Source organism: Tupaia chinensis, unplaced genomic scaffold (genome assembly GCF_000334495.1).
Source record: "Tupaia chinensis unplaced genomic scaffold, TupChi_1.0 Scaffold000527_1, whole genome shotgun sequence".
NCBI classification, from domain to species: Eukaryota; Metazoa; Chordata; class Mammalia; order Scandentia; family Tupaiidae; genus Tupaia; species Tupaia belangeri.
The window spans coordinates 5,804,525-5,828,556 of record NW_006160040.1 but is presented as its reverse complement, the minus strand read 5'-3'; the positions used below and the strand labels follow the sequence as shown (position 1 = coordinate 5,828,556).

Here is a 24,032-nt window from a genome sequence, read left to right as displayed (position 1 = left end):
CCTGTGCCTCACCACCTGGTACCCTGATACCTCTGCTTCCTGCTGCTCAGTGTGGGGTCTCCACGGACAGTGCGCTGCCTCCTCTGTGGAGATTAGATGTCCACTCCTCACTCTGCCTCAAGAGCCTGACCAGATGGCCACTGTGGTGGGCGACGATCCCTTCTCTTCCCCAGGGGGATTTTGCAGCCCAAGATAAGCCTTTCAGGGAGAGGATTGCAGTTTGGTGGAAGGCAGGGTAGCATCAGTGTGGGGTAGGACACCTGAGGCTTCCTCTGTGGGCTGCCACCCCCTCACTCCTGCAGCTACCCCAGATAGGTGGCCCATCACAGTCACACACCCTACACAATTCCTGCTTGTACCTCACACTCAGGGTCTATTTGGTTGCCTCCTACACTTCTCCTACACAACGTGTATGTTCAGCCTTCACTATTCTGACTCAAAAATGAGCATTTCGCTCAGCAAGCCACACATATAATGGCTTAAGTCTATCCTTCTTAAGTAATATAAACTTCCAGGGGGTGGGTCGGTGGGATTCTTTACTATGAATGAATTAGATCTTTGGTATTTTTGTTTTTTGGAGAGGTTTTTGCGCGTGCGCTCGCCAGACAGACAGAGAGAGACAGAGAGACAGAAAGCGAGAAATCACCCCCCAGGGGGGAAGGCCACCCCACAATCCCTTCTCCTCCATTCTCCTCTCGGGATCTTGGGCACGCACGCACACGTGCCCGATGTGAGTTTAAGCCACCAGGTCCGGGACTCGAACAGCGGTTGACTATGTGAGAGTCCAGCGACATAGCCATTACGCTAACTGCTGGTCCCTGATCTTTAGTATTTTTCAAAGAACAGATCAATAAAAAAAAAATTAAAAAAAAAAGGCCTACTAATGTCCCAAACAAGCAAGCAAACAAAACTGTCAGAATTTAATCACCCTTGCAGTATTTTGTATCTTCAGCCATTGGAGTCATTTTCTGCTGCTTTTTTAACATGCCCCTTCCAGGAAATGAGTCATAGAGACACTAAGTCTTCTGCCAAGCAGCCTACCTAAATAAATCATCCCAGAGGGACTGGGATCATCCTGTCTTTCCTGACATCCAGAGAGTAAGGGGGTCCATTTTTGTGCAGGGAGCCTGCAACTTAGGTACCCTGATTTCTTTCCAAGAGGCCGTGCTTTACACTGCGGCCCTGAGCAGCCCCATGCTGACCACCACTCTGACCACATCGAGCTTTCCCTCCATGCTCTTCTTCTCACTCCTTTGACAAGCCTCTCCATTACTGTCTCCCTCTTTTTCTTCTCCTGTGTCTTGTGTTCTCCCACTTGGCCAGACTCAAAACAATGCCTATGAAAGAAACTCCTATGACTTCCTTGTTAGCTGTACAGAAAACGCATCAGCATTGCAAAGGACAGTCTCAGACTTGCTAATGTCCAACTTGCAAAGGGTCCTGCCTAACATCGGCCAGGCAGGTCAGAGCACAGTCCTCTTTCCTAGGGCGGCTGGGGTTTCCCTTCCCACCATCTGGGCCAGCCCCTAACTGAGGAGCTGTAGGCAAAGTCTCCAAGTACCCAGTACAATGGCAGTACTCTCCTTTCTCCTTGGTTGCACAAGGATGAAGAGAGGGCTCCACCTAGGAAAGCAGAAAAATGATGGTGTGTGTTTTTTCTGATGATGGCAAGCAACAAGGTTAGTAGGGAATAGAGGCTATGTAGAGGGCAGTAGCTGTGGGGGCTTCCATTAGGACGTCAGTAGTTGCCCTAAGGCAACTGCAGAGGTGAACTTGTCCACGCAGCCCCACCTGCTGGACAAAGGGTGAGTGGCGCTCCCCTCCAAGATCACTCCGGCCTCATACACATCTGCCTTCCTGGAAGGGATCAGAAGCAGTTCTATCCTGAATGAGGCCTAGCCTGGTTACTACAAGTTTATGGAGTGGGCTGGGCAAGGATGGACATTTGGAGAAGGATGAGATGGAATGCAGTTTATTTTGTTGGTGTATGCAAGGAAAAGAGTAAGGAATATGGTCATCAAATGAGATAACGTCAGGTTAAAATTAGACTCTGTGGGGGACTTTGAAAAGTTTGTAGAAAAATGGAATTAAAATATGAGTTCATTTTGGTGCAAAAAAACTTGAAATCCATGATAATTTTTTTAATAATAAAAATATTATTGACATGTCAATGAATTTTTGAAGAAACCCCCACCAATGGTATATATTTAGTTGCTTTGTTGACATACATGCACTCTAAAATTCTGTGATAAACTATGTTAGGAATAGCGGTATTATGTGAAAACGTTATTTTTGTTGTTGTTGTTTAGGTTTTTGCTATAGGGTGCATGTGCTCTCAGGAGAGAGAGACAGAGACAGTGAGAGAGAAAGTGAGAAATCACCCCCTAGGGGAGATGGCCATGCCACAATCCCTTCTCCTCCATTCTTAGGAATTTTGGGCACATGTGCACATGCGCCTGGTGTGATTTTCAAGGGGCCGGGCACAGGACCTGAACTGTGGTTGGCCATGTGGGAGTCCAATACCTTAATCATCATGCTACCTGCTGGCCCTGCCAACTGAGATTTTAAAGCAATTTTCTTTCTTTTCTTGTTTATAGACAAAATAGAATGAAATTGATTAATATTCTGATTATTAATAAGACATTGTTCTTCATGGTTCTTCTGAAGCAAGGAGTAATCTTTAAACTGACACCCTCGAATAATACACACATAACATCCTAATGCCATTACACTTAAATAATTCCTTACTGTAATGTGTTGTGCACTGTCAGACTTTCTCCAGACGTCTCATTTCATCTTCACCATGTGCCTAGAAAGCCAGTATTATTATTCCCATATGATGGATGAAGTCAGAATGCTCAGAAAAGCTAAATAACTTGACCAAGGTCATATAAGTGGCAAAGGATAGAGCCCTCCTAAACTTTTTAATTGATTAATTTTTAGAAATTCATTGTTTTTCATGATAGTGAGTACATGCATGTGCACGAGAGAGAGAAGAGAGGTACAGAGAGGAGCACCCTGAATGGGTCTGGTCACATTGTGACCCCCTTCTCTAGCCCTCCAGCTTGTTAGGGTCTTGGGCAGGTGTGCATGCCTGGCTTGTTTTAGGCTGACCAGGCCAGGGAGCCAAACCTCAGTGGGCTTTGTGGCCTCCAGCACTGAAGTTCAATATGCTACCGACTACCACAGAGGCTGGGCTGCTAAACTCGTTTAAAACATCTCTTCTTTGTGTTCACTTTTTAAAACATTATAAACACACTGCCTGTGCTGGTCAGAATGGCCATAAATTCCAATTTACTCTCCTTTCTATGCCAGTGTTGGGGATTTTTTTTTTTTGCAGAGTTAGTTCACCTTTAAAAATACCCATCTATTATTATATGTTAAAAAAAAAAAACATAATTTAAGATCCCAAATTATTTGTTCCACTGAGAGAACTTAAAATTTAAGATTTGCTACACTGATACAGTTGGCCCTCTGTATGAATCTTACCCAGAGGTTTCGAACCTTTCTTGCTCAGTGGAGATACAGTAGGCCTTTCTTAGCGATGATTTCACTTTCTGCAGTTTCAGTTACCCATGGTCAATCACGGTTCAAAATTATCTGAGTATAGTACAGTAAGATATTCCGGGAGAGAGAGACAGCACATCCATACAACTTTTATTACAGTATATGGTCCTAAGTGCTGTATTTTGTTATTAGTTATTGTTGTCGATCTTTCTCTATGCCTAATTTATAAATTAAACTTTATTATAGGTATATACAGGGGAAAACATAATATAGATTGTGTCTGGTTCTATTAATATCAGCAGTTTCCAGTATCCTGTGGGGGTCTTGGAATGTACCCTTGGTGGATAAAGGAGGACTGCTGTACTTCACGGTTTCTGCAGAGGGAGGAAGGGAAGCTGGGAGAAATGAGAGATGCATTTATTACTCAGCAGATATTTGCCGAGAGTCTGTGCTGTGCCCAACACTGCACTGGGCCGAAAGAGCTCCATGTACCTCCTGCTCTAAGAGGACATGGACCTGTCGTGCACTAACCATTAGGCCCAGCTGTCACTCAGGCAGCAGTGCTCCAGACAACAGAACCCCAGTGCGAGGTGCTGGCACGTTTACTCTATGCTCACACACCCACTCCAGTAGCTCACTCGACAGCCAAGTGGAGGAGAAGATGGAAAGCCACTGATACAACTCAGTGCTGTTGTTTTACACAGCGGGAAACCGAGGGTCTATGATGGCAGCCGAGCAGCAATGGATGTCTTCTCTCATCAGCTCATGGTGTCCTCTAGAAATGGGGGCCAGAGAGAGAAGGCAGCCAGCTTCCTAGTGATCTGAGCACAAATTTCAGTCGAACTTCCTGGTTAGGAAGTAGGAGTAGAAAGTTAGAATCACCCCAAAGAGTCCCTCCCCATCTGGTTAATGGAGCTTTGGTCCCTCTGAGCTATGCCTTGCACCCACCATTCACTCTTTGGATGAAGCTGCTGATCATCTTTTTTCATGTTAAATCTCCTATATTCTACAAATGACCTTATGAATAAGATGATAGGGCCAGGACCAGTAGTTGGTGTAATGGCTATGTTGCTGGACTCCCACATAGTTGACTGCGGTTAGAGTCCCAGACCCAGTGGCTTAAACTCATGCCGGGCACATGTGCATGTGTGCCCAAGATCCTGAGAGAAGAATGGAGAAGGGATTGAGGTGTGACCATCCCTCCTGGAAGGTGATTTCTCACTTTCTGTCTCTCTGTTTCTGTCTTTCTGGCGAGCATATGCGCCCTATAGCAAAAACCTCTCAAAAAAAAGAAGATAGGGCCTGGGGTTATATTTTACTAGTTGTAGAGTTCCCATTTTATGAGACGAAAAGAGTGTTGGAGATGGATGGTGGTGATGGTTGCACAACAGTGTGGCCATACTTTATGCCACTGAACTTAAAAACCGTCAGAGCGGAGGGACCAGCAGATCGCGAAGTGGTTACATTGCTGGACTCCCACATGACTGACCGCAGTTCAAGTCCTGGACCCGATAACTTGAAAAATCACATTGGGCACAGGTGCGTGCATGCCAAAGATCCTGGGAGGAGAATGGAGAAGGAATTGTGGCGTTGCCATCCCCCCTGGGGAGTGGATTTTTCACTTTCCCTCTCACTTATCTTTGTCTCTCTTTCTCTCCAGTGAGTGCATGCACCCTAAGGCAAAAACCTCTCACAGATCAAAATAGAGTGGAAAATTTTATGAGTATTGCACTCCAATTTTTAAAAAGTTACCAACCCAGCTGAGGTGGTGCAGGAGAAGGGGCGCACTGCTATGCAGTGCTGGAGGGAGGGTCCAGGGTTTGGATCCGAGTATTTGCAGGGCCCACCTGCAGGCATGTGGTGATCTTGTCTGACTGGATAGCGAGGGGAGGATTGCAGCATGGCAGGGTTCTGTCGGGGATCTCTCCCCCTCTCTCAATAAACAAATAAACACTTAAAAAAGAGGATTATAGGGTCTGAATGAGCCATTTCTTTTCATTATTTATACAGTTAGTCCAAAAAATCATAGCCACAGTGTCACTTAGTCTATCTGCTGCAAATACTGTGTGGTCCTATTGTATTAATGCCCCATGTGGTAGACATAAGGAGGAGGGGGCATGGGACCCCTTCCCAGCTGTCTAGTTAGGGAAACCAGACCAAGGCGAAGAGACATGCAAGAGTGAACAACAGGAGATAAAATGTCTAAGACCGTAAACTTAGGTAAATGCAGAGAGTGAACAAGAAATGCTTGTGCTTTTAAAATACCGGATCAGCTTGGTATTAATTTAGCATGAAGAATGGTATAGGAATTGGATAAAACATTAAAAGCACAAGGCACAAAATTTCCTTTGTTTTGAAATTTCAAAATTGGTTTTCATTCAAGTTTAACGTCGGGAATTCCATGGACATGAGGCAATGGCTAGAATGAGGCCTGCTTGGCCCCTGGAAGCTCTTGATGTCCCTGTCCATTGGCTCGTTTTGTTCCCCTTTTCCTGTCCTTCACTTCCTGGAAGTGGTTGAAAGAAGGCTCACTTCATGCTCTCTCCTCTCCAGGGTAAAACGAAACGGAGGCCTGATACTCACCCGACGAGTAGAAGACCTGTGGGAGCTCCATCCGTCCTTCGACATTGTGGTCAACTGTTCAGGCCTTGGGAGCAGACAGCTCATGGGAGACTCTAAGATTTTCCCTGTAAGGGGCCAAGTGCTCAAAGTTCAGGCTCCCTGGGTGAAGCATTTTATCCGAGAAGGGAGTGGGCTGACATATATTTACCCTGGTGCATACGACGTCACCCTGGGTGGAACGAGGCAAAAAGGAGACTGGAATCTGTCCCCAGATGCAAAAATTAGCAGAGATATTCTCTCCCGATGTTGTGCTCTGGAGCCTTCCCTCCACAGGGCCTGCAGCATAAAGGAGAAGGTGGGTTTGAGGCCCTCCAGACCTGGAGTGCGCCTGCAGAAAGAGCTTCTGGTCCAAGATGGCCGGAGGTTGCCTGTGGTCCACCACTATGGCCACGGGAGTGGAGGCATCTCGGTGCACTGGGGCACTGCTCTGGAGGCCGCCAGGCTAGTGCGTGAGTGTGTCCTTGCCCTCAAGACCTCTGCCCCCAAGTCAAAGCTATAGATGACATGAAATGACACTCAGTGGCTTTGGAAATTATTGATCAAAGCACAATTTAAGCACAGAACACATTCAAATACATTTTCTATTGTGAGAAAGTTTAAACAGTTCTGTTTTCAAAATTACAAATAATGCAATATATAGACTCAAGAAGCCTAGAACTAACCACATAGTGCCTAAAACTCCATTTTTCTTGTTTTGGTGGATAAAATATTTGTTATAGAGCAAGATTTAAAAAAAGAAAAAAAAAGTCTGATGGCCAAGGATCGGTGCTAATTTCTGTGAATGCTGGATGCTGGAAACCATTGGAATTTTGATATTTATTGGTTCATAAATTCTAGGAGGAGATAATGTATGGAGGACACCTATATCACTGCCAATTGTAGAACCACCCGTGACCCTCCCAGATTACAGCCGCATGATCATTATAAACCCTCTGAATAAAATGACGTGGTGATCGCACGATGGAGACTTAACACATTTAATTGAAGACAAAGTATGGTTACCACTAGTACTGGCAGCAACCTCTTCCGCCCCTCAGCCGATGGTGATGGTAGAAGACAGAGATGAAGGAAGCCGCCTATGGATGTGGCTGTCAGCCACCTAAGGGTTGTGTACTTCATTACCATGATCGAGTCCTGGCTTGCTGCGTGGTTGGCTTTGCCTAAGTGCTTTTGAAAACTGAGTCACATGCAGCCAAAGAGCTAATTTGCTAATTAAGGTAGAACAATCATTTGAATGAAATACAGCCAAAGTATTCTGCAAGTTATTACAAAGTATAGGGGCAGAGGTAATGTGTCCTGTACTAAAAGTAGTTGGGGAATTGCTGAGTTACATAAATTCAACCTGTTTTGTTTTGTTTTGTTTTGTTTTGTTTGACTCAGGTCTTCTCAAAGCCTTGAATACACAAGTATTTAAAAAATTCATGGAAAAAGGAATTAAAGTATCAATTTATTTTGGTGGGAAAAAAAGTTTAAACTCCGTGGATAGTATCTTTATAATTTATATTTTCCACGTACTTTTTGAAGACCCCCCCCCATATGTCCATGTGAATTGTGAGTCCTCAGGAGGGTTTTGGCTTGTGCAAATGGTAAAGAGGGGCCATTCATTAAGGGAGAATTGAAGAGAAATGGATTTTATCTTCATTTTATTTTTTGAGGAAGATGACTTATGTTCAGTAATAATAAGTTCTGTTTTGGATATCCAGGGTGAGATGTGAGCTTGACGATGAAATTTGTGAGAAAAAGACAGCTCAGCACAGCTTACTTAACAGTTACCTACAGAACAGTTACTGTTTTGCTCGTTGAGAATTTGAATATGCATTTGTTTGAATGGGACATTCTGCTGGTAGAGAGAGAGGTGCATCCATACTGGACGATCTTTTTTTTTTGGAGAGGTTTTTGCTATAGGGCGCATGCACTCGCCAGACAGAGAGAGAGACAGAGAGATAGAAAGCGAGAAATCATCCCCCCAGGGGGGATGGCCACTCCGCAATCCCTTCTTCTCCATTCTCCTCTCGGGATCTTGGGCACACACGCACACACGCACACACGCCCGGTGTGAGTTTAGTCACTGGGTCCAGGACATGAACTGCGGTGGGAGTCCAGCGACATAGCCATTATGCTAACTGCTGGTCCCCATACTGGATGATCTTAATCGTCCCTTGCAGTATCCACATTCTCTAGTTAAATGAAGTGTGGAGTGTTTTCTATAGACTTCCACCAGGGGGTGGTGGTGTATCAAATTCAGAAAAAAAATGGTGTCTGAAAATTCAGAAATGACTAGAAACAAAAAATGGATACGAGGTGTGTGTAATTTTTGTTTGTTTTTTGAGGTTATGCCTCAAATGCAATTTTTCAGAATTCTGTTAATAATATTTAAGAAATGTGTAGTTTAGATAGAATGCAAACACATACAAATCATGCATAATCTATGAGAAATATGATAAAATGGCAATTTAAAAGGGGGAAATCGATTTTTTTAATGGTTAAAAATAAAGATGAAGAAGCTTTCCCAGAAAAGGTAGTATTTCGGTTGCTTTTCAGCAGTTTTACGTGTACTCACTTGTTCCTTTTGCCTATGGTTTGGTTCCTGCCATACTTTCACTTTGTATAGAAAGGCTCACACACTCCAACCTTTGCCTGTTCATTTCTCTAGTTTAGCTTCACCCTGCCTTTTGTACATCTAAAGGTCAATATTACAAGACTGAAAGACTGGCAGCTTTTGGAGAAAGTGGTCATGGTTTCATGCCCTGATTTCACGTTCCCTGATTGTTAGATATTTGCTCTCGGAGTATCTCAAAGGTTATTCATTTTGGTCAGTAACTGTCTATCTGTTTTGTTTTGTTTTGTTTTGCCATAGAGACATAGAGAGGGAAAGTGACAAATCACCACTCCCCCCAATGGGAATGGCATGCCACAATCCCTTCTCCTCCAATCTCCTCTAGAGATTTTGACCACACATGCATGTACACCCCATGTGATTTTCAAGCCACCAGGTCCAGTGCTCAAACTGCGGTCGACCATAGGGGAGTCCAGCACTTTAACTACTACACCACCTGCTGGCTCCTGGGCTGCACCTTAGAATCACTTGAGTTTTGGAAAAATACTGATGTCTAGTCCTGCTTCGTTGAACTCTTTGGTGGTGGACTGAGCTGTGGCATCAGTACTCTTCAAAGCTATGTACAGGGTTCTAGCTGCCAGATGGGGGCTGAGAACTCTGAGCACCATTTTCTCCTCTCTTCATGTGCTCCAGTGCTACTATCACCACAACCTTCTCTTCTTTCCTCGCCTCCTTGGTGCATCAAGCCAAGAGAGATGAGCTCACTGACTGGGCGTGTCCTTATGCACTTCCAGACAAGGTGGCCTATGGGAATGAACTGTGTCCCAAAGTGGTTCTCTAGAAATGCTGGGAATCGCCTTCTCATATAGTTGGCTGGCCAGAGACAGCTGTCTGTCTTTGTCTGAAAGGTGGAGACTGAATATATAATGAACAATGGCCAGACCATATATAAAAATAGAACCCTGACCTACAATCTGCAGCAACCTGCTCAGGAAATCAATCCTCTTATCTGCAATAAACAACAGAGGAAGCCAGCCTGCTGTATGTCAGACTCGCAGGAAGTCAGATTGCTATCTCTTGTGACAATCCAAAAAGCTAAACAGTAACTTCTGTAACAATTGATGCAAAATGACCGGGACTTGATTAATAATTGATAGCTTCCCTAATTTTTATCCTTACTTCTAACTTAGGATAAACAAATCAGAGAAAGCAAAATATGCACCCTTAATACATCATACAAGATGCCCTGCTTCTAGTGAACTCACCTAGAGCTTCCCCATGCTGCCAGCCTCCAATCTAAAATCTCTTTTTTCTACAAAGCTTTCTCACTTAAATGCCTGCCTTTGAGTCTCTGCCAAATGCAAGTGATGATGGCTTGATATAGCAAGCTCTAAAGAAATAGCTTTTGCTTTTCTCATGTGGTTGATGTATTAGTCAAGGTTCTTCAGGGAAACAAAGCCAATAGGATATATGTAGTTAGAGAAAGATTTATTGTGAAGGGTTGACTCCCATCATTATGGAGGCTAAAAGTCCCATGGTCCGCAGTCTGGAAGCTGGAGACTCAAGAAAGGCAGTGGTTTCAGTTCTAGTCCAAGCCTGAAGGCTTGAGAACAGGAGGAGCCAATGGAATAAGTCCCAGTCTGAATCTGAAGTCCAGGAGCGCTGGTGTCTGAGGGCAGGGGAAGATAGATGTCCCAGCTCAAGCACCGAACAATGTTTCCCTTATCACCTTTTTTTCTGGCTGCTGTTCAGGTTCTCAACAGATTGGGTCATGCCTCCCACATCGCTGAGAACAATCTTCTTTACTAGGTTTATTGATTCAAATGCTTATCTCTGCCAGTCACATCTTCACAGACACACCCAGAAACAGCATAACATTTTACCGGCAATCTGGGCACCCCTTAGCCCAATCAGGTTGACACATAAAAATAACCATCACAGCTTGCTTCATTTATTTCCACAAAGACTTCATGTTTCTATAAATTGACATCTTTCTTGGAGATCTAAGCAATGCCTGAGGGTGGACTACATTTTTTTCTTTTCTGTTTTCTATTTCAGAGCTTTTTTTTTGCCTTTTTTTTTTTTCTGAACATGAAGAACAACTGATTTTCCCCTGGAGTCCTCACTTCCAGGTGTCTGACCTTTGTGGCTGAGTCTGCGCCTGCTGTGCCTGTGCCCAGGGGAAAGAGGCTGGTTTCAGGCACTGTCCCTGCCAGCACGGTTTCTGTTTTCTATTTCAGAGCTTTTTTTTTGCCTTTTTTTTTTTTCTGAACATGAAGAACAACTGATTTTCCCCTGGAGTCCTCACTTCCAGGTGTCTGACCTTTGTGGCTGAGTCTGCGCCTGCTGTGCCTGTGCCCAGGGGAAAGAGGCTGGTTTCAGGCACTGTCCCTGCCAGCACGGTGCCTCTTCAGCAGACAAAGGTTATGCACACACTTTGGGGATTTTATTAGCTTAGGGGAAAAAAGGAAGTTAAATGGAAAGGTCATAGCCCAGTTGGACACAGTTGTATAGAAGAAAAACTATTTTTAAAAATGACATATTTTTCCTTTTATTAAATAGATGCATTCAAATCAGTTGATATTTGAACCAATTTTTCTCAATCACTTCAGAGCGTTTGGAGAGAAGGAAGGAAAGGCTTGTGTGACTTGTGTCTGCTGAGAGTTGTAGTTCTTAGAAAACTGTGCCAGCACTCTCATAACTTGTCAAATATTTGAAATGAATGTAGCACTTGTAGTATTTTTCCTTGATTCCTCTCATCTTTCTCCTTGAGGATGTGAGTGATAGAGACCCATTTGAAACCTGTTTCCCCAGGATATCATTCACCCAAGAAAAGCTGATTGAGACGTTTAAGTGGTCCCTTTCTTTGAAAAATCTCAGCAGGCCTGGGGGCTTTATTATATTAAGTGACTTTGCTGCCTATAAATCACAGCCCTAAGTAGCCAAAGGGAGTGAGTTAACCAGATCCCTTACAAAGTATAACCAATGTTTCTTCAATTATTAGCAGAACAATTGACTTCCACCTGCTCAGGGCACTTGCCAACCTGGCCTGTAGCCATGGCACCCACAATGCCACCTCCCACAACCTGTTCCCTGTCCGTCATGGTTTGTTACTCTGATGCATGTTCTACAGTTTCCACCTATCCCCCAATTTTTTAAGTATTCTAGAACTTCCTGTCCATGCTTCCAAGAACTTTTAGAACTTCCAAGTCGCCTGATAATAGAACTCAGTCACTGTGGTCAATATTCCAAAAAGTCTTCTCCCCAAGCCCCTTTCCTCAGAAATCTACTCATATCTGTTGGGCTCACTATAGAGGCAGAATTCTCAGTGTCCTGCCTCTCTGGTCACAGATTATTGGTATATATTAGTAAGGTTAAGATTCGCTTGGAAGAAAGAGAATTCCCCAAGTATTTGCTTAAGCAAGATGGGCACGTATTTCTCCCTCATGTAAAAGGGCAGCTGGGTGGGTTGCCAATGATCATTTGGGATCCAATCTCCTCCTTACACTGTTTTCCCAGGGCGTGGCCCTTGTGCTCATGGTATAAAATGGTAGTCATATTTCTAGCATCATCATCACATCCACCCCCAAGGAAACTTCCAGAAGACTCACATAAAACTTGTGCTTCCACTGTATTTCACTGCACAAGATTTAGCCTCAAAGGAAGCTGGGAACAGTAGTCTTTTGGCTTGGTGGCAATGTAGAGGTCATGCTTTTAGCAGGCTCTGCTGTAGTTCTCAAATTATAAATTGAGTTAAGCCAGTCAGATTAAGAATTTGTACTGAGAGCTTCTAAAGTTAGTTCCTGATGATTGCAAACTCTGGAGATATGTAGACTGGTGCTTGACCATCCATCCAGGCTGTCTGGGTTTATACAGGGGTAGCCAGGCCAGAGAGAGGTGGAAATGTGAAGTAGAAGGGAAAGCCCTAAGGCCCATGTGTACCTGGGGAAGCATTAAGAATGACGTAAGATTCTGACCTGGTCCCGTTTCTCATAAGGTCTGACTGGATAGTCAATTCTGCATTCCTTAGAAACTTCACATTGTGAAAAATAGCTCTTATGAAATTATCATCCCAAAAGGGAAAGGGAATGGGAGCTGGAAAGTTTCAGATTTCCTTCCAAGGAAATTATTTTCTTGTAATGATTTCAATAGTAAGGATGCTTTTATAGCTAAAGGGTAAAATCTAAACATCACGGAACAATGTCAGTCTTTGACAACTTCTGATTTTTCCTTTAAAATCTTGCTCCTTCTTATCCTATCATGAACTTGGGATATTTTACATATCTTAATATCCCTTTCTCCTTTATCGTTATCACCCATTGTTAGGATAAATAAATCAAACGGTTTTTGTTATACAGCGCTGGCTTCCCAACATGTTATTAGTTCCTGGTGAAGATCTTGTTATAATCAATAATGACCTTAGTCATGCAGCTTATATTCTTTAATTAATGGAATTGAGTTGTGGCCAATTTATATGGCAAAAACTCATAGTTTAGGAGTAATGGCTGTTTTTAATTTCCTATCCATGGATTCTATGGGGAAATAGTTTATAATAACTCCCTTTTCCATCTCCTTGAGCCCATGCAAGTGGAATCTCTCCTTTTAACCAGAAGCCCTTGTCTGAGTCACTTTATAAAATAAGGTGGGTAATTGTGATGGGAAAACAGAATTCAGCTACCTGCTAGACCAGGGGTCAGCAAACTGCTTCTGTAATGAGACTAATAATAAACACCTAAGGCTGTGTGGGTCATAGTCTCTTCTGCAACCATTCAGCTTTACCATCTTAGTCTGAGCAAAGTCATAGATAAGGTGTAAACCAATGGCCATGGTTATGTTCCAATAAAACTTTACTTACAAAAACAGGCAGGGGGCCATCTTTGGCCTGAAGGCTGTTCACTCAGTATTAGACCATATGGTCCGTGGTCAAGGACCACTGATTTGTTTAACACTTTATACACAACTCCAGGCATCGAGCCTGATTCTTTATTTTTTAAAGTTTTTGCTTTTATTATTTCTTTTCTTTATGGTAGAGTGCATACATGTACAAGAGTGAGAGAGTCAGATAAAGAGGAAAGAGAGAGAGAAGAAAGAGATAAGCACCCTTTACAGGGTCTGGTCCCACTATGATCCCCTTCCTCCAGTCATCCAGTCCGTCAGACCTTGGGCACTAACATGTGCCCTGTGTGTTTCAGGTTGACTGGGCTGCGGAGTTGAACCATGGCTGCCGTGTGAGATCTGGTTTCTCTGGAGCATGCATTACCACTGCACTGTGGAGCTAGCTCGAACCCTGGTCCTTGATAAACATTTGTTGAATTACTGAGTGACTAAAACCTATCCCTGTGACATCAATGGACAGATTATCTCAGTTTAAATTTGAAAAAAATAGTAAGTCCCATTCGGCAAGTTCTTTTGTTGGCCTTCTGATTGATTTTCCTTAAAAACCATAAAAATCTATCTACTAGTAAAATCACACAGCCTGAGTATACCACAGAGAATACATTCATGGCCTGAATTCCAAGGCAGCTGAATTACCTAACCAGCTAGAAGGACCAGAGCGGAGAAAACTTTCTGGGGAGAAAGGCTCTATGTCAGTGTACCGTCCTAGGTCTACCTATCTCACTGGCATTACTCAACTAAGCTCAGGCCGTGAAGGAGTGTAGGGTGCCCTCAGGAATGGGCAGCGTAAAGCTCCTCCCTGCTTCTGTGCTCTCTGCAGCTTCCAGGCCCATGCTCTTTCATCATCCTCCCTCCTTCTTCGGGTTCCCTCCCTTCCTCCTCTTTCTCTTTTCCTCCCTCTCTCCCTTCCTTTTCCCTTCTTTCTGTATAATTTACATTGTACACACATTAAAGTGTATAGCTTATGAAACACACACACACACACAATTTTCACAGAGATTAAGATCTGGAACCTTTACGATAACCCCAGGAAGCTCTCTCATGCCCTTCCCCTTTGATTTCCTTCCAAAGGTAACCACTATTCTGGTTTCTGTCACTATATACTTGTTTTGCCAGTTTGGCAAAACACGATCACATAGTATGTACTCTTTTGTGTCTTAATTCTTTCACTTAACAGGTATATCTGTAAAATTCATCTGAGTTTTGGGTGTATCAGTAGTTCATTCTTTTTTATGGCTATGTAATGTCTCATTATATAAATGTATCTTGATTTATTAATCATTCTATCAAGGAACATTTGGGTTATATTCAGCTTAGAGCTGCTGTGAGGAATACCGATTATGAGTATTTCTATGTAAGTATTTTAGAAACATAAACATTCATTTCTCTTGAGTAGCTACTACAAGAATGGGATGGTGGTCATAGGATTCATGTATGTTTAATTATTTTTTAAAATAGTTATTTATTTAATTTTATTTATTTATTCATTTATCTTCATTTGACCAGAGAAAGACACAGAGAGAAGGAAAGTGAGAAAGCAAGCCACCAGGTCTGGGACTCAAACTGTGGTCAGCCATGTGGGAGTGCCTAGCCCTTTAACACCATGCCACCTGCTGGCCATCAGGTATGTTTAATTTAAAAGCTCCTCCAAACAGTTTTCCAAAGTCTTGTGCCAGTTTACATTCTAGCAATGTATGAACATTTTGATTGCTTCAGATTTTTACAAATATGGTGTCGTCAGTCCTTTTAAACTTAGCCATCTTGTTGGGGATGTATTTATATCTCGTAATGGTTTGAATGTAAATTTCCTTGATGAGTAATAGTGCTCATCACTTTTCTTTTTTAAAAAATTTTGCCAGAGGGTACATGTGCTTGATAGAGAGAGAGAGGGCGACATCCCCTCCCCCACCTGGAAGAGTCACTGTAATCCCTTCTCCATTCTCCATCCTGTCAGGATTTGAGACACTCATGCACATGCACCTGGTGTTTCTCGAGCACTGGGTCTGGGACTCAAACGGTAGGGTCAGCCCTCTGGAATCAGGCTGTCTTTACCACCAGCCCACAAGCTGGCCAACCTTATCACTTTTTCCTATGCTTATTATTCTACTTCATATCCTGTTGTGTGAAGTGACTTCTGTTCACATATTTAACTCATTTCAAAAAATTATGTTGGCCAAGTTTTTTTGTAGTTCTTGGTATGAGTTCTTTATACATTAATTATGTTTCATTTTTCTCTTCAATTAGCTATTTAGTTTAAATTTTTATATATTTCTTTTAGTAGTTGCCTAAGAGATTACCATATGATTCCTTGACTTATTAAAGCCTATCTTAAAATGATCCTTTTATCACTTTTCAAGCATCACAAGAAACTGACAGCAATTTTACTCCATTTATTCCTCTCATCCTTTGGGACGGGAAAGAACACCAAAGCCCTGATCTGTTTTGTGCATTCTTTTATAGGGGAGGCAAAGCTGTGTGCTTTAGCTGTGGAGCACCTCATGGTTCTAAACCACCTCTCCTGGCCTTCTCTGGCTGGCTCAGGTTTCTTCTGTCTGAAAAGCCCAGCAGTAGATTATGTCTTTGTTAGAGCTTTTGCATGCCCTGCAGTGATCATACAAAGACTGTTACCTACTTTAAGGAGCTCCCTGCACTCTCTCAATTCATTACTACCATTGTTGTTTTACACAGTCAATATTCTATAGTATTTACCTATGAGGCTTTCTATATTTCTTGTTGGAGTTCTGCGCTTCCATCTTGGGTAATTCCTTCATCCTGAATAACTTCACTTAGCATTTCTTATATTGTAGTCTATTGGAAACATACTCCTTCAGCCTTTGTTTATCTGAAAATGTCTTTATTTCACCTTCAGGTTTTTTTTGTTTTTGTTTTTAAGAGATTTTTGCTATAGGGCATGTGTGCTCGCTGGAGAGACAGAGAGACCAAAAGTGAGAAATCACACCCTGGTGGGTGTGGTCATGCTGCAATCCCTTCTTCTTCATTCTCCTCTCAGGATTTTGGGCATGCATGCACATGTACCCAGCATGAGTTTCAAGCTGCTGGGTCCCGGGTCTGGAACTTAAACCACAGTTGGCCATGTAGGAGTCCAGCGACATAACCATTACACCATCGCTGGTACCTTCACCTTCAGTTTTGAAGGACATTTTAGTTGGCTATAGAATTTTAGGAGTTTTGTTCATTTCAGAACCTTTAATCTATTCATTATTTTGCAGCTTTCATACTTTCTATTGAAAAGCTGGGTGTCAGTCTTATTATTGTTCCTCTCAAAGTAATGTCTTCTTTGCCTCATTAGGATTTTTTCTTTGTCTTGATTTTTAGCAGTCTGACTATGATGTGTCTAAGAGTGATTACTTTGTATTCCTTCTGCTTATTGTTTACTTTATTGAATCTGTGAGTTGATATTTTTCTTGAGCTTTTGAAAATCCTTGGTCATCATCTCTTCAAATACTATTTCTCTATATACTCTCATTTTTTTTTGTAGGATTCAATTGCATATATTATATCTTTTAACTGTGTCACACATTTCTCTCATGTTCTGTTTTGTCTTCATTCTTTTTTTATTTCTTGCTTCAGTTTGGATAGTTTTTTGGAATGTCTTTAAGTTCACTAATCCTGTGTTTTGTTTTTTTTTCCTGTACTCTTGTTTTTTTCCTATACTCATAATGTTAAATTAGTCTGATGAATTCTTTATTTATACAGTTATTTTTCAGTTCTAGAGTGTCCATTTTGATTATTTTCATAGTTTCTAAATTTCTGTGGAAATTCTTCATTTGTTCATCCATTTGGTTCACATTTTCTTCTATTTTCTTTAACATATTATTATAATGATTTTAAAATTCTTATTTGTTTACCATGTCTAGGTGATCTGTAGGTCTGTTTGTGTCTTTTTCCTTTAATTACTTCATTTCCCTGCTTCTCTTAGACCAAGTGATGTTTAATCATGTCTGACATTGAATATAAAGAATAAAATAGTCAAGCCGATGTCTATTAGAGAAAGTTTTCCCCTTCCTTCTGTTGAGTATGTGGGTGGGAGTCTGATTACCTCGGTCCACTAAGTGAATGCAATGGATTGAAAGCGCTAGTAAAACCCAGTCTACCGCTGGCTTGTTGCTGTCCGTGAGTGTGCTTGTTCTGTACTTTCAACTGATAGCCTGGTGGTTCATGATCTTTAAGCCTTTCTAGCCTATAAGAGATTCTGCCCTTTGGAGATATTGGGCATAGAGGATTTTGGAAGTTTTGAGCCCATACATTCATCCTCGTTCCCCTGCAGTTTGAAAACCTGGCAAATATTTTGACAGGAATTCCCATTCTACAGTAGGACTTTTACTTTTAAGCCTCAAAAAAATTGCAGGAGATTTCACATTGCCTTTTAGAAGTCCTCAGCCTAGCTCTCTATGTACAACCTAAGAACTCAGAAAATGTCTTATGGGGAAAACAAGTCACTTTGGAGGCTTACATCTGTTAGTTATTTCCCACAGGACTGCCAAAAACCTCACTGTACTTTCCCTGGATTAAAGTCCCTTTGCCTTAACCCATGGTCCAAATTAACAAATACTTCCAAGAAAAAAAATAAAATCTTGACAGGAGTTCTCTTTTCTCTGGAATCTAATTCATCTAGTCTTCATTGCTTCCATCAATCTCATCTATTGTCTTTATAAAAATGACTTTTGTGGGGCTGGCAGGTGGCATGGTGGTTAAGGACCCTGGATTCCTGCATAGCCAATTCTGGGTTGAGTCTTGGACTTGGTGACTTGCTTTCTCACTTTCTTTCTCTCTCTCTCTCTCTCGATCCCTCCTCCCCCTCAAATTAAAATAAATAAATAAATAAAGTTAAATAAAATAATCCTTTTTTTTTAAGAAAAAAGAAATATGACTTTTGTAATTTACTCAGCTTTTTTCTAGTTGTTGGAAGAGGAACTTCTGGGTATAATAATCCACTGTCATCCATACACAGGGAATGAGTAAAGTAGGACAAAAATAGAATACACCTGAGCAGAGAAAGGAGCTCAATAGACAGTTGAAGGAGTATAAGAATAACTCTCTTCTTACTCGGTGTCCTAAGCCTGATTGCAATGTGATTTAGGAACTGTTTCACTGTGAATATTTCAAAGGTGGACATTTGTTAACACCACTTCTCCTTGTGAGGAAGGCAGAAACACATCTGAGCTAACCATCCTGTGAGGTGCCTGATGTGGGCAGACCTGTCGAAAGCTTAAGCTAGAAAGTCTGGCTCATTAACTAAAGCCCTCCCCATTGACTTTCTGATGTACTGACAAAAATAGGAACAAATGAGGGATTCCAGATTGGAGTTTAGAATGAGAAAATTATTTAGCATTTGCTAAAGGAGTTTGTGTTCTCAGATGGATCAGATAGCAGTTTCTGGAAGCTGAGAAGATGAGCTGGTAGCTGCAAACTCCTTGGGTGAGGAGGAAAACTGAGCTGGGAGAGAAGGAGGGAAGTGGAGGGGACTAAGACATTTTTGCCTTTGAGACCAGAGGGTAATGTTCTTAGTTTAATAAAGTATGAAACCCAGAAAACATCTTTCTAACACTTAGCATATTTTAGGAGCAGTCCACTGCAGTTAGAGAACTAGACTACCTTTGTGCTAGTCATACATTTTAGTTTACCTTACATTTCATAAGCTGCATTGGAAATCACATTAAAACTGTATCAAGAGGATCTAGAAAAAAAGAGTTCATTCTAGGGCCTCAAAGAAATGGTAGGAGTAGTGGGAACGATGGGAGAGGATCCGAGACAGGTAAAAAGGCAAGGTACTGAGGTGGAATCCATTCATTCAGCTTTTATTTTTCTTTTGAAGATTCTCCATATGGAGTTCTTTAACTTGGAGAAGTTTATTTTTGCTTTCTTTTTAACAAGGAAAGCTTGATCCACAGCTGACTTATAGTCATCGAAGAGAGGACACTGGAGAACTGAGAAAGCTATCAGGGGTGAGAGAATAAAGCAACAAAACAATTCAAGGGTGTACAGCTCTGGGGAAAATATCCCTACATATCTCACTAGTTATTGAAAATATTGCTGTTTTGCAATATAGGGAAATAATTGATGTTCATGGTTATGATTTTGGGTGATTGAGGAAAAAAATTAATTACATTTGGCTTTTTTTTTTTTTTAATGAGTCTGAGGGGGGGGCACCAGCAGTTAGCGTAATGGCTATGTTGCTGAACTCCCATGTAGTAGACTGCGGTTCAAGTCCTGGATTCTGTGGCTTAAACTCACGCCGGGCGCGTGTGCGTGTGTGCCCAAGGTCCCGAGAGGAGAATGGAGAAGAAGGGATTGTGGCATGGCCATTCCTCCTGGGGGTGATTTCTCGCTTTCTGTTTCTCTGTCTCTCTCTGTCTCTCTGGCAAGCACATGCACCCTATAGCAAAAATCTCTCCAAAAAAAAAAAACAAGTCTGAGGAAAGTAGAAACACTTGAGAAAATGTTTCACAAAAAGTAGTTAAAATGTTCTTATATTGAAATGATCACCTTGTAAGCTAAATAATGTGATTGAATGTATTAAAAATGTAAAATAAATGAATAAATAAATAAATAAATAAATAAAAAGTAGTTAAAAATAGGGCTGGCCTGTAGACTAATGGTTAAGGGAGCCAGATCCCACATGGTCTACTGCAAGTTTGAGTCTCAGACCCATGACTTATGAAGCATGCTGGATTGTGTGCGTGCATACCTCAAATCCCAGCAGGATAGAGAAATGGAGGAAGGGGTTACAGTATGACCATGCGCTACTCAGGGGTGGTATCTCCCTCTTCCTCCCTCTCTCTGTGTCTCTGTCTTTCTGGGGAACGCTCACACTCTCTAGCAACTAAAAATACATACATACATAAAAATGTTTTAAAAAGTAATTAAAGCCCTTCATAACACTTTAACTAGTCTTCAGTTTTATTGAAACTTTTCTTATTAGATATACAATGTGATAGTTTCTGATAATTGCTCAATACTCATTCCAACCTCTTTGTAATATCTTCCTGTACAACAGAGTGTTGAAAGCTAAAAACAATATTTCCTAGACTCCTTTATAGTGAAGGTTCTATGTGTGATTTAGGATCCTCTGGACTGCTGCATTTGCATGAATTTGGAACTGAGTAAAGAGCAGAAAGGCAGGGCTAGGGACATCCACTCCTGCTCATGCAGATGGTGGCAGAGGCATCCCAGTTCAACATCAGCCACTTCCTGATTCACTGCATCTGATAGCCCTGACAGATGCTTTCCCAAGGATAGCAGAGGCAGCTGGGAATTGTTCCCAGTACCTCAGTCAGCACTTGTTCCTCCACATCTCTGTGACTGAGGAGACCATGTAATACTTGGCATTGCATAGCTTTTTGCTTACATAAGAATGAGTATAGGGACCAGCAGGTGGCGTGGTGGTTAAGGGCATTGAACTCCTACATGACCGACTGTGGTTTGAGTCTTGGACCTGGCGGCTTGCTTTCTCACTTTCTCTCTCTCTCACTCTGTCCCTCTCCAGTCAAGTTAAATAAATAAATAAAAGTGAAATCAAAATAATTATTTTTTTAAAAAAAGAACAAGTATAGCTTCTGTTGTCTGCGAGAGAATGTCTGAATGCATATACCAACTATGTCAGGTACCTGGGGAGACATCACCTCCACCACTCAGTCCTCACTGCCTGGCACTATGCAGCCCATACTCTGGGTTAGGTTAGCCTCTGGGTAGACCAGATAGCACCCAGGTCCAGTGACTTCAGGGTGCCGGAAATGCTCTACTCCTTAACTTTTCTGCCCTCAAACTTCTCTGGATGTTCCAATCTTAGGATTTCATTTCTTCCTCCAAATTGTTCCTGTGTGCAGTACAATCCTGTTGAACCAACTCTCGTCCTGTGTAGTGACTTCTAATGGAAGAGAAGTTCCTCTCTGTTCTGCTCACGGCAAGGATCTGTGGGAGAGGATACATGGGACCAGTAGGGAGGGAAGGTACCTCAGAGTCTGAAGGAGACACATGCAAAGTAAAAATATTTGGGAAGGCTCAGCTTTTCAAGCAGACACTTGTACTTTACAACTTAATGTAGATGTGTTGCAGGTCTCAGGTGAGAGTTGGTTTTGATCATCTGAAATTGGGGGTGGAGAGGACTGTTGAAGTCAAAGGTAGAAATGTCTGGGAAATTCCCTTACATTGGGTCTGTGCGGAGGCTGGAAGAGTTGATTGGGGGGCGGGGGTGTGCAGAGTGGGAAGGTATATGAAGATATAGTTTGTTGAGTGTGGGTCCTGCCTTTGCCCTTAAGGCGTCAGTGCAAGAGCAGAAAATACTGACACACGCAGACGTGAAGAGGGGGTATGAAGAGGGAGCAATGCATTTGTCATTCTCACATTTGGAAGGAGACAGAAGAAAATGTGTTTAGAGGAAGAGAAGCTAGGGGCTTCCTTACCAGGGGAATAATTCTGCTCGTAGGCAAGGCAGCACTGCTGGAATGTCTCTTCTGACGAGTCCAGGAAGGGTCTGGAGGCATGATGCGAGGTTTTTCTTTTTGTCAGTCATGTATTAAATGCTTTGGGGCTATGAGTGGAATGATTTTAGAGAGCTATTCAGAGACAAAGGAAAGGAGTGCTTGGTCGGCAGAATCGTGGGCTTTTCGTGGGTGAAGCCTGAGATGGGCTCATTACAACTGTTTTAATGTTGCAACAAAGGAGTTGATCCACAAAGCATGTCTTCAGTCTCTCCTAGGAGGATTAGAAACACTTTCACAATGATCTAATTTTAATCTTTCCAACATCCTGGTGAGGTAGGTAAGAAGGAATATTCTTACACGTTTTTTAACAGATCATGAAATTTCATGACAAGTGTTTTCCAAAGAAGCCACGAGGGGTTGAAGTGTGAAGCCAGTCAGAAAAGTCAGTCTTTTGAGAGCAAAACTGCTATTCTTACTGCTGCATCATTTTGTTTAGTCTGTACTTTCTACTTCTTTCTATTTTTACTGTATGCCTATCATGGCCTGGAACATATAGCGCTCCATAGTGGATTCATAAAAGCGTTAATTATGAAGGCTTCCCCATGGTTTTAAGAAGACTGTGCATAGAATGTACTGCCTTTTTTTCTTTTTTCTTTCTTTTTTTTTTTTGCTAGCCATTTAGAGAGGTTTCAGAATTGCAGAAACCCTCTGCTATGTTGAACCTCAGGAGTAAGTCTTTTGTTCAGCAATTCAAAAAGCCTTTCCTGGAACATGAACTGCTAATGAAAGACAGAATTTTTTCTTTAAAGTCATTGTTAGTCATTATCTTCATACCTCCTATTGTCTGTGGAGAGAAATAATTCTATTGATCTGCCCAGCTAAGTTTTAGCCCCATCACTAACAAAGACTCCATTTCTAACAATGGCGATGAGTAATAGACAAACACAGCCAATTTATCCTGCCGTTGTTATAGCCCGAAAGATAATGGAACCTTTCCTCCTTGTTTAACATGAGATTGGAGGCAGACTACATAGAAATAGTTGTATTTAATTAAAGCATGGTGGTCAACAAGATAAAGACCTTTGTGTTAAAGAGGGTTTCTCTGTTTTAAAGAGATCTGATTGGGACAGGTCATGAATTGAGGTTTGATTTTTTTGTTTCTTATCAATGAAAGCTTAAGGTATCTCCTCTTCATATTTAGTTGAATTGTTTTATAAAAGCTTAGAACTAAGGGCCCCCATGAAGGCAATCCTCCCTGGCTTTTAAGCCAGAGTTGTGCAAAATGCTCCCTGATTCCCCCTTATACCGCAGTTGAATGCTGGAACGCGATGATGTGGCTTGCAAATGATTTTCACTGTTGTCCATCCAACATAGGAAGGCTCTCTTCTAAAGCACTAAATCTACAAAGTCAAGGTTCCCTTAACATTTCACCAGTGCTGCTTCTTAAGGCTTCAGGAAAGACACTTTAGATGAGCCGCAGCATCACTGAGGCTACTCTTGTGGCTTCTGTGAGGCTACAGTGGAAGTGAGAGGCCTGATTCCACAATAATTATGCTGCATCATGATCTAATTTCGTGTGAAGAAAATGCACAGTTGGACAATGGCCACTTCATTTGTTCCATCTCTGCTCCCACCCTAGAAATTTCTATCTATATCTGGGAGGACATTCTATACTGAAGAGTGGTGAGAAGCAGAAAAAGGCCTGGAAAAGACCTTTTTTGCATTCGGAGGATCTAGACTCAAGCTTTTTCAATGTCAACCTCTACCTGATGTTTTGTGTTTTATACTTTGGTATTTTTTCGTTACTGTGGAGACTATGAGGTGGGGTGTTGAGAGTACAACAATCTGCATTCTTAGGGTATATGAAGGTCTTAATCAGGTCCTGACTCAAATCATCCCAGTATCTTCTGCTCAAAAGCCATCAGTGACTCCGCACTTCAGCCTGCTCTTTTCCAAATCTCTCCAGGACTGTCCCATCTCCACGGCAGGGTTCATAAACGTGTAAA

At 42.0% G+C, this 24,032-nt stretch overlaps 1 protein-coding gene across 1 annotated transcript in view; it reads left to right on the top strand.

Moving 5' to 3' along the window:
* DDO (D-aspartate oxidase) overlaps positions 1–7,575 on the top strand; it is a gene marked incomplete in the record, with an annotated part of 22,374 nt that extends 14,799 nt beyond the window's left edge. Inside the window, 1 exon segment of the mRNA XM_027775141.1 lies at positions 6,061–7,575. Within this exon segment, the coding sequence (XP_027630942.1) occupies positions 6,061–6,628 (568 nt within the window).
* Between the last annotated feature and the right edge of the window lie 16,457 nt (positions 7,576–24,032).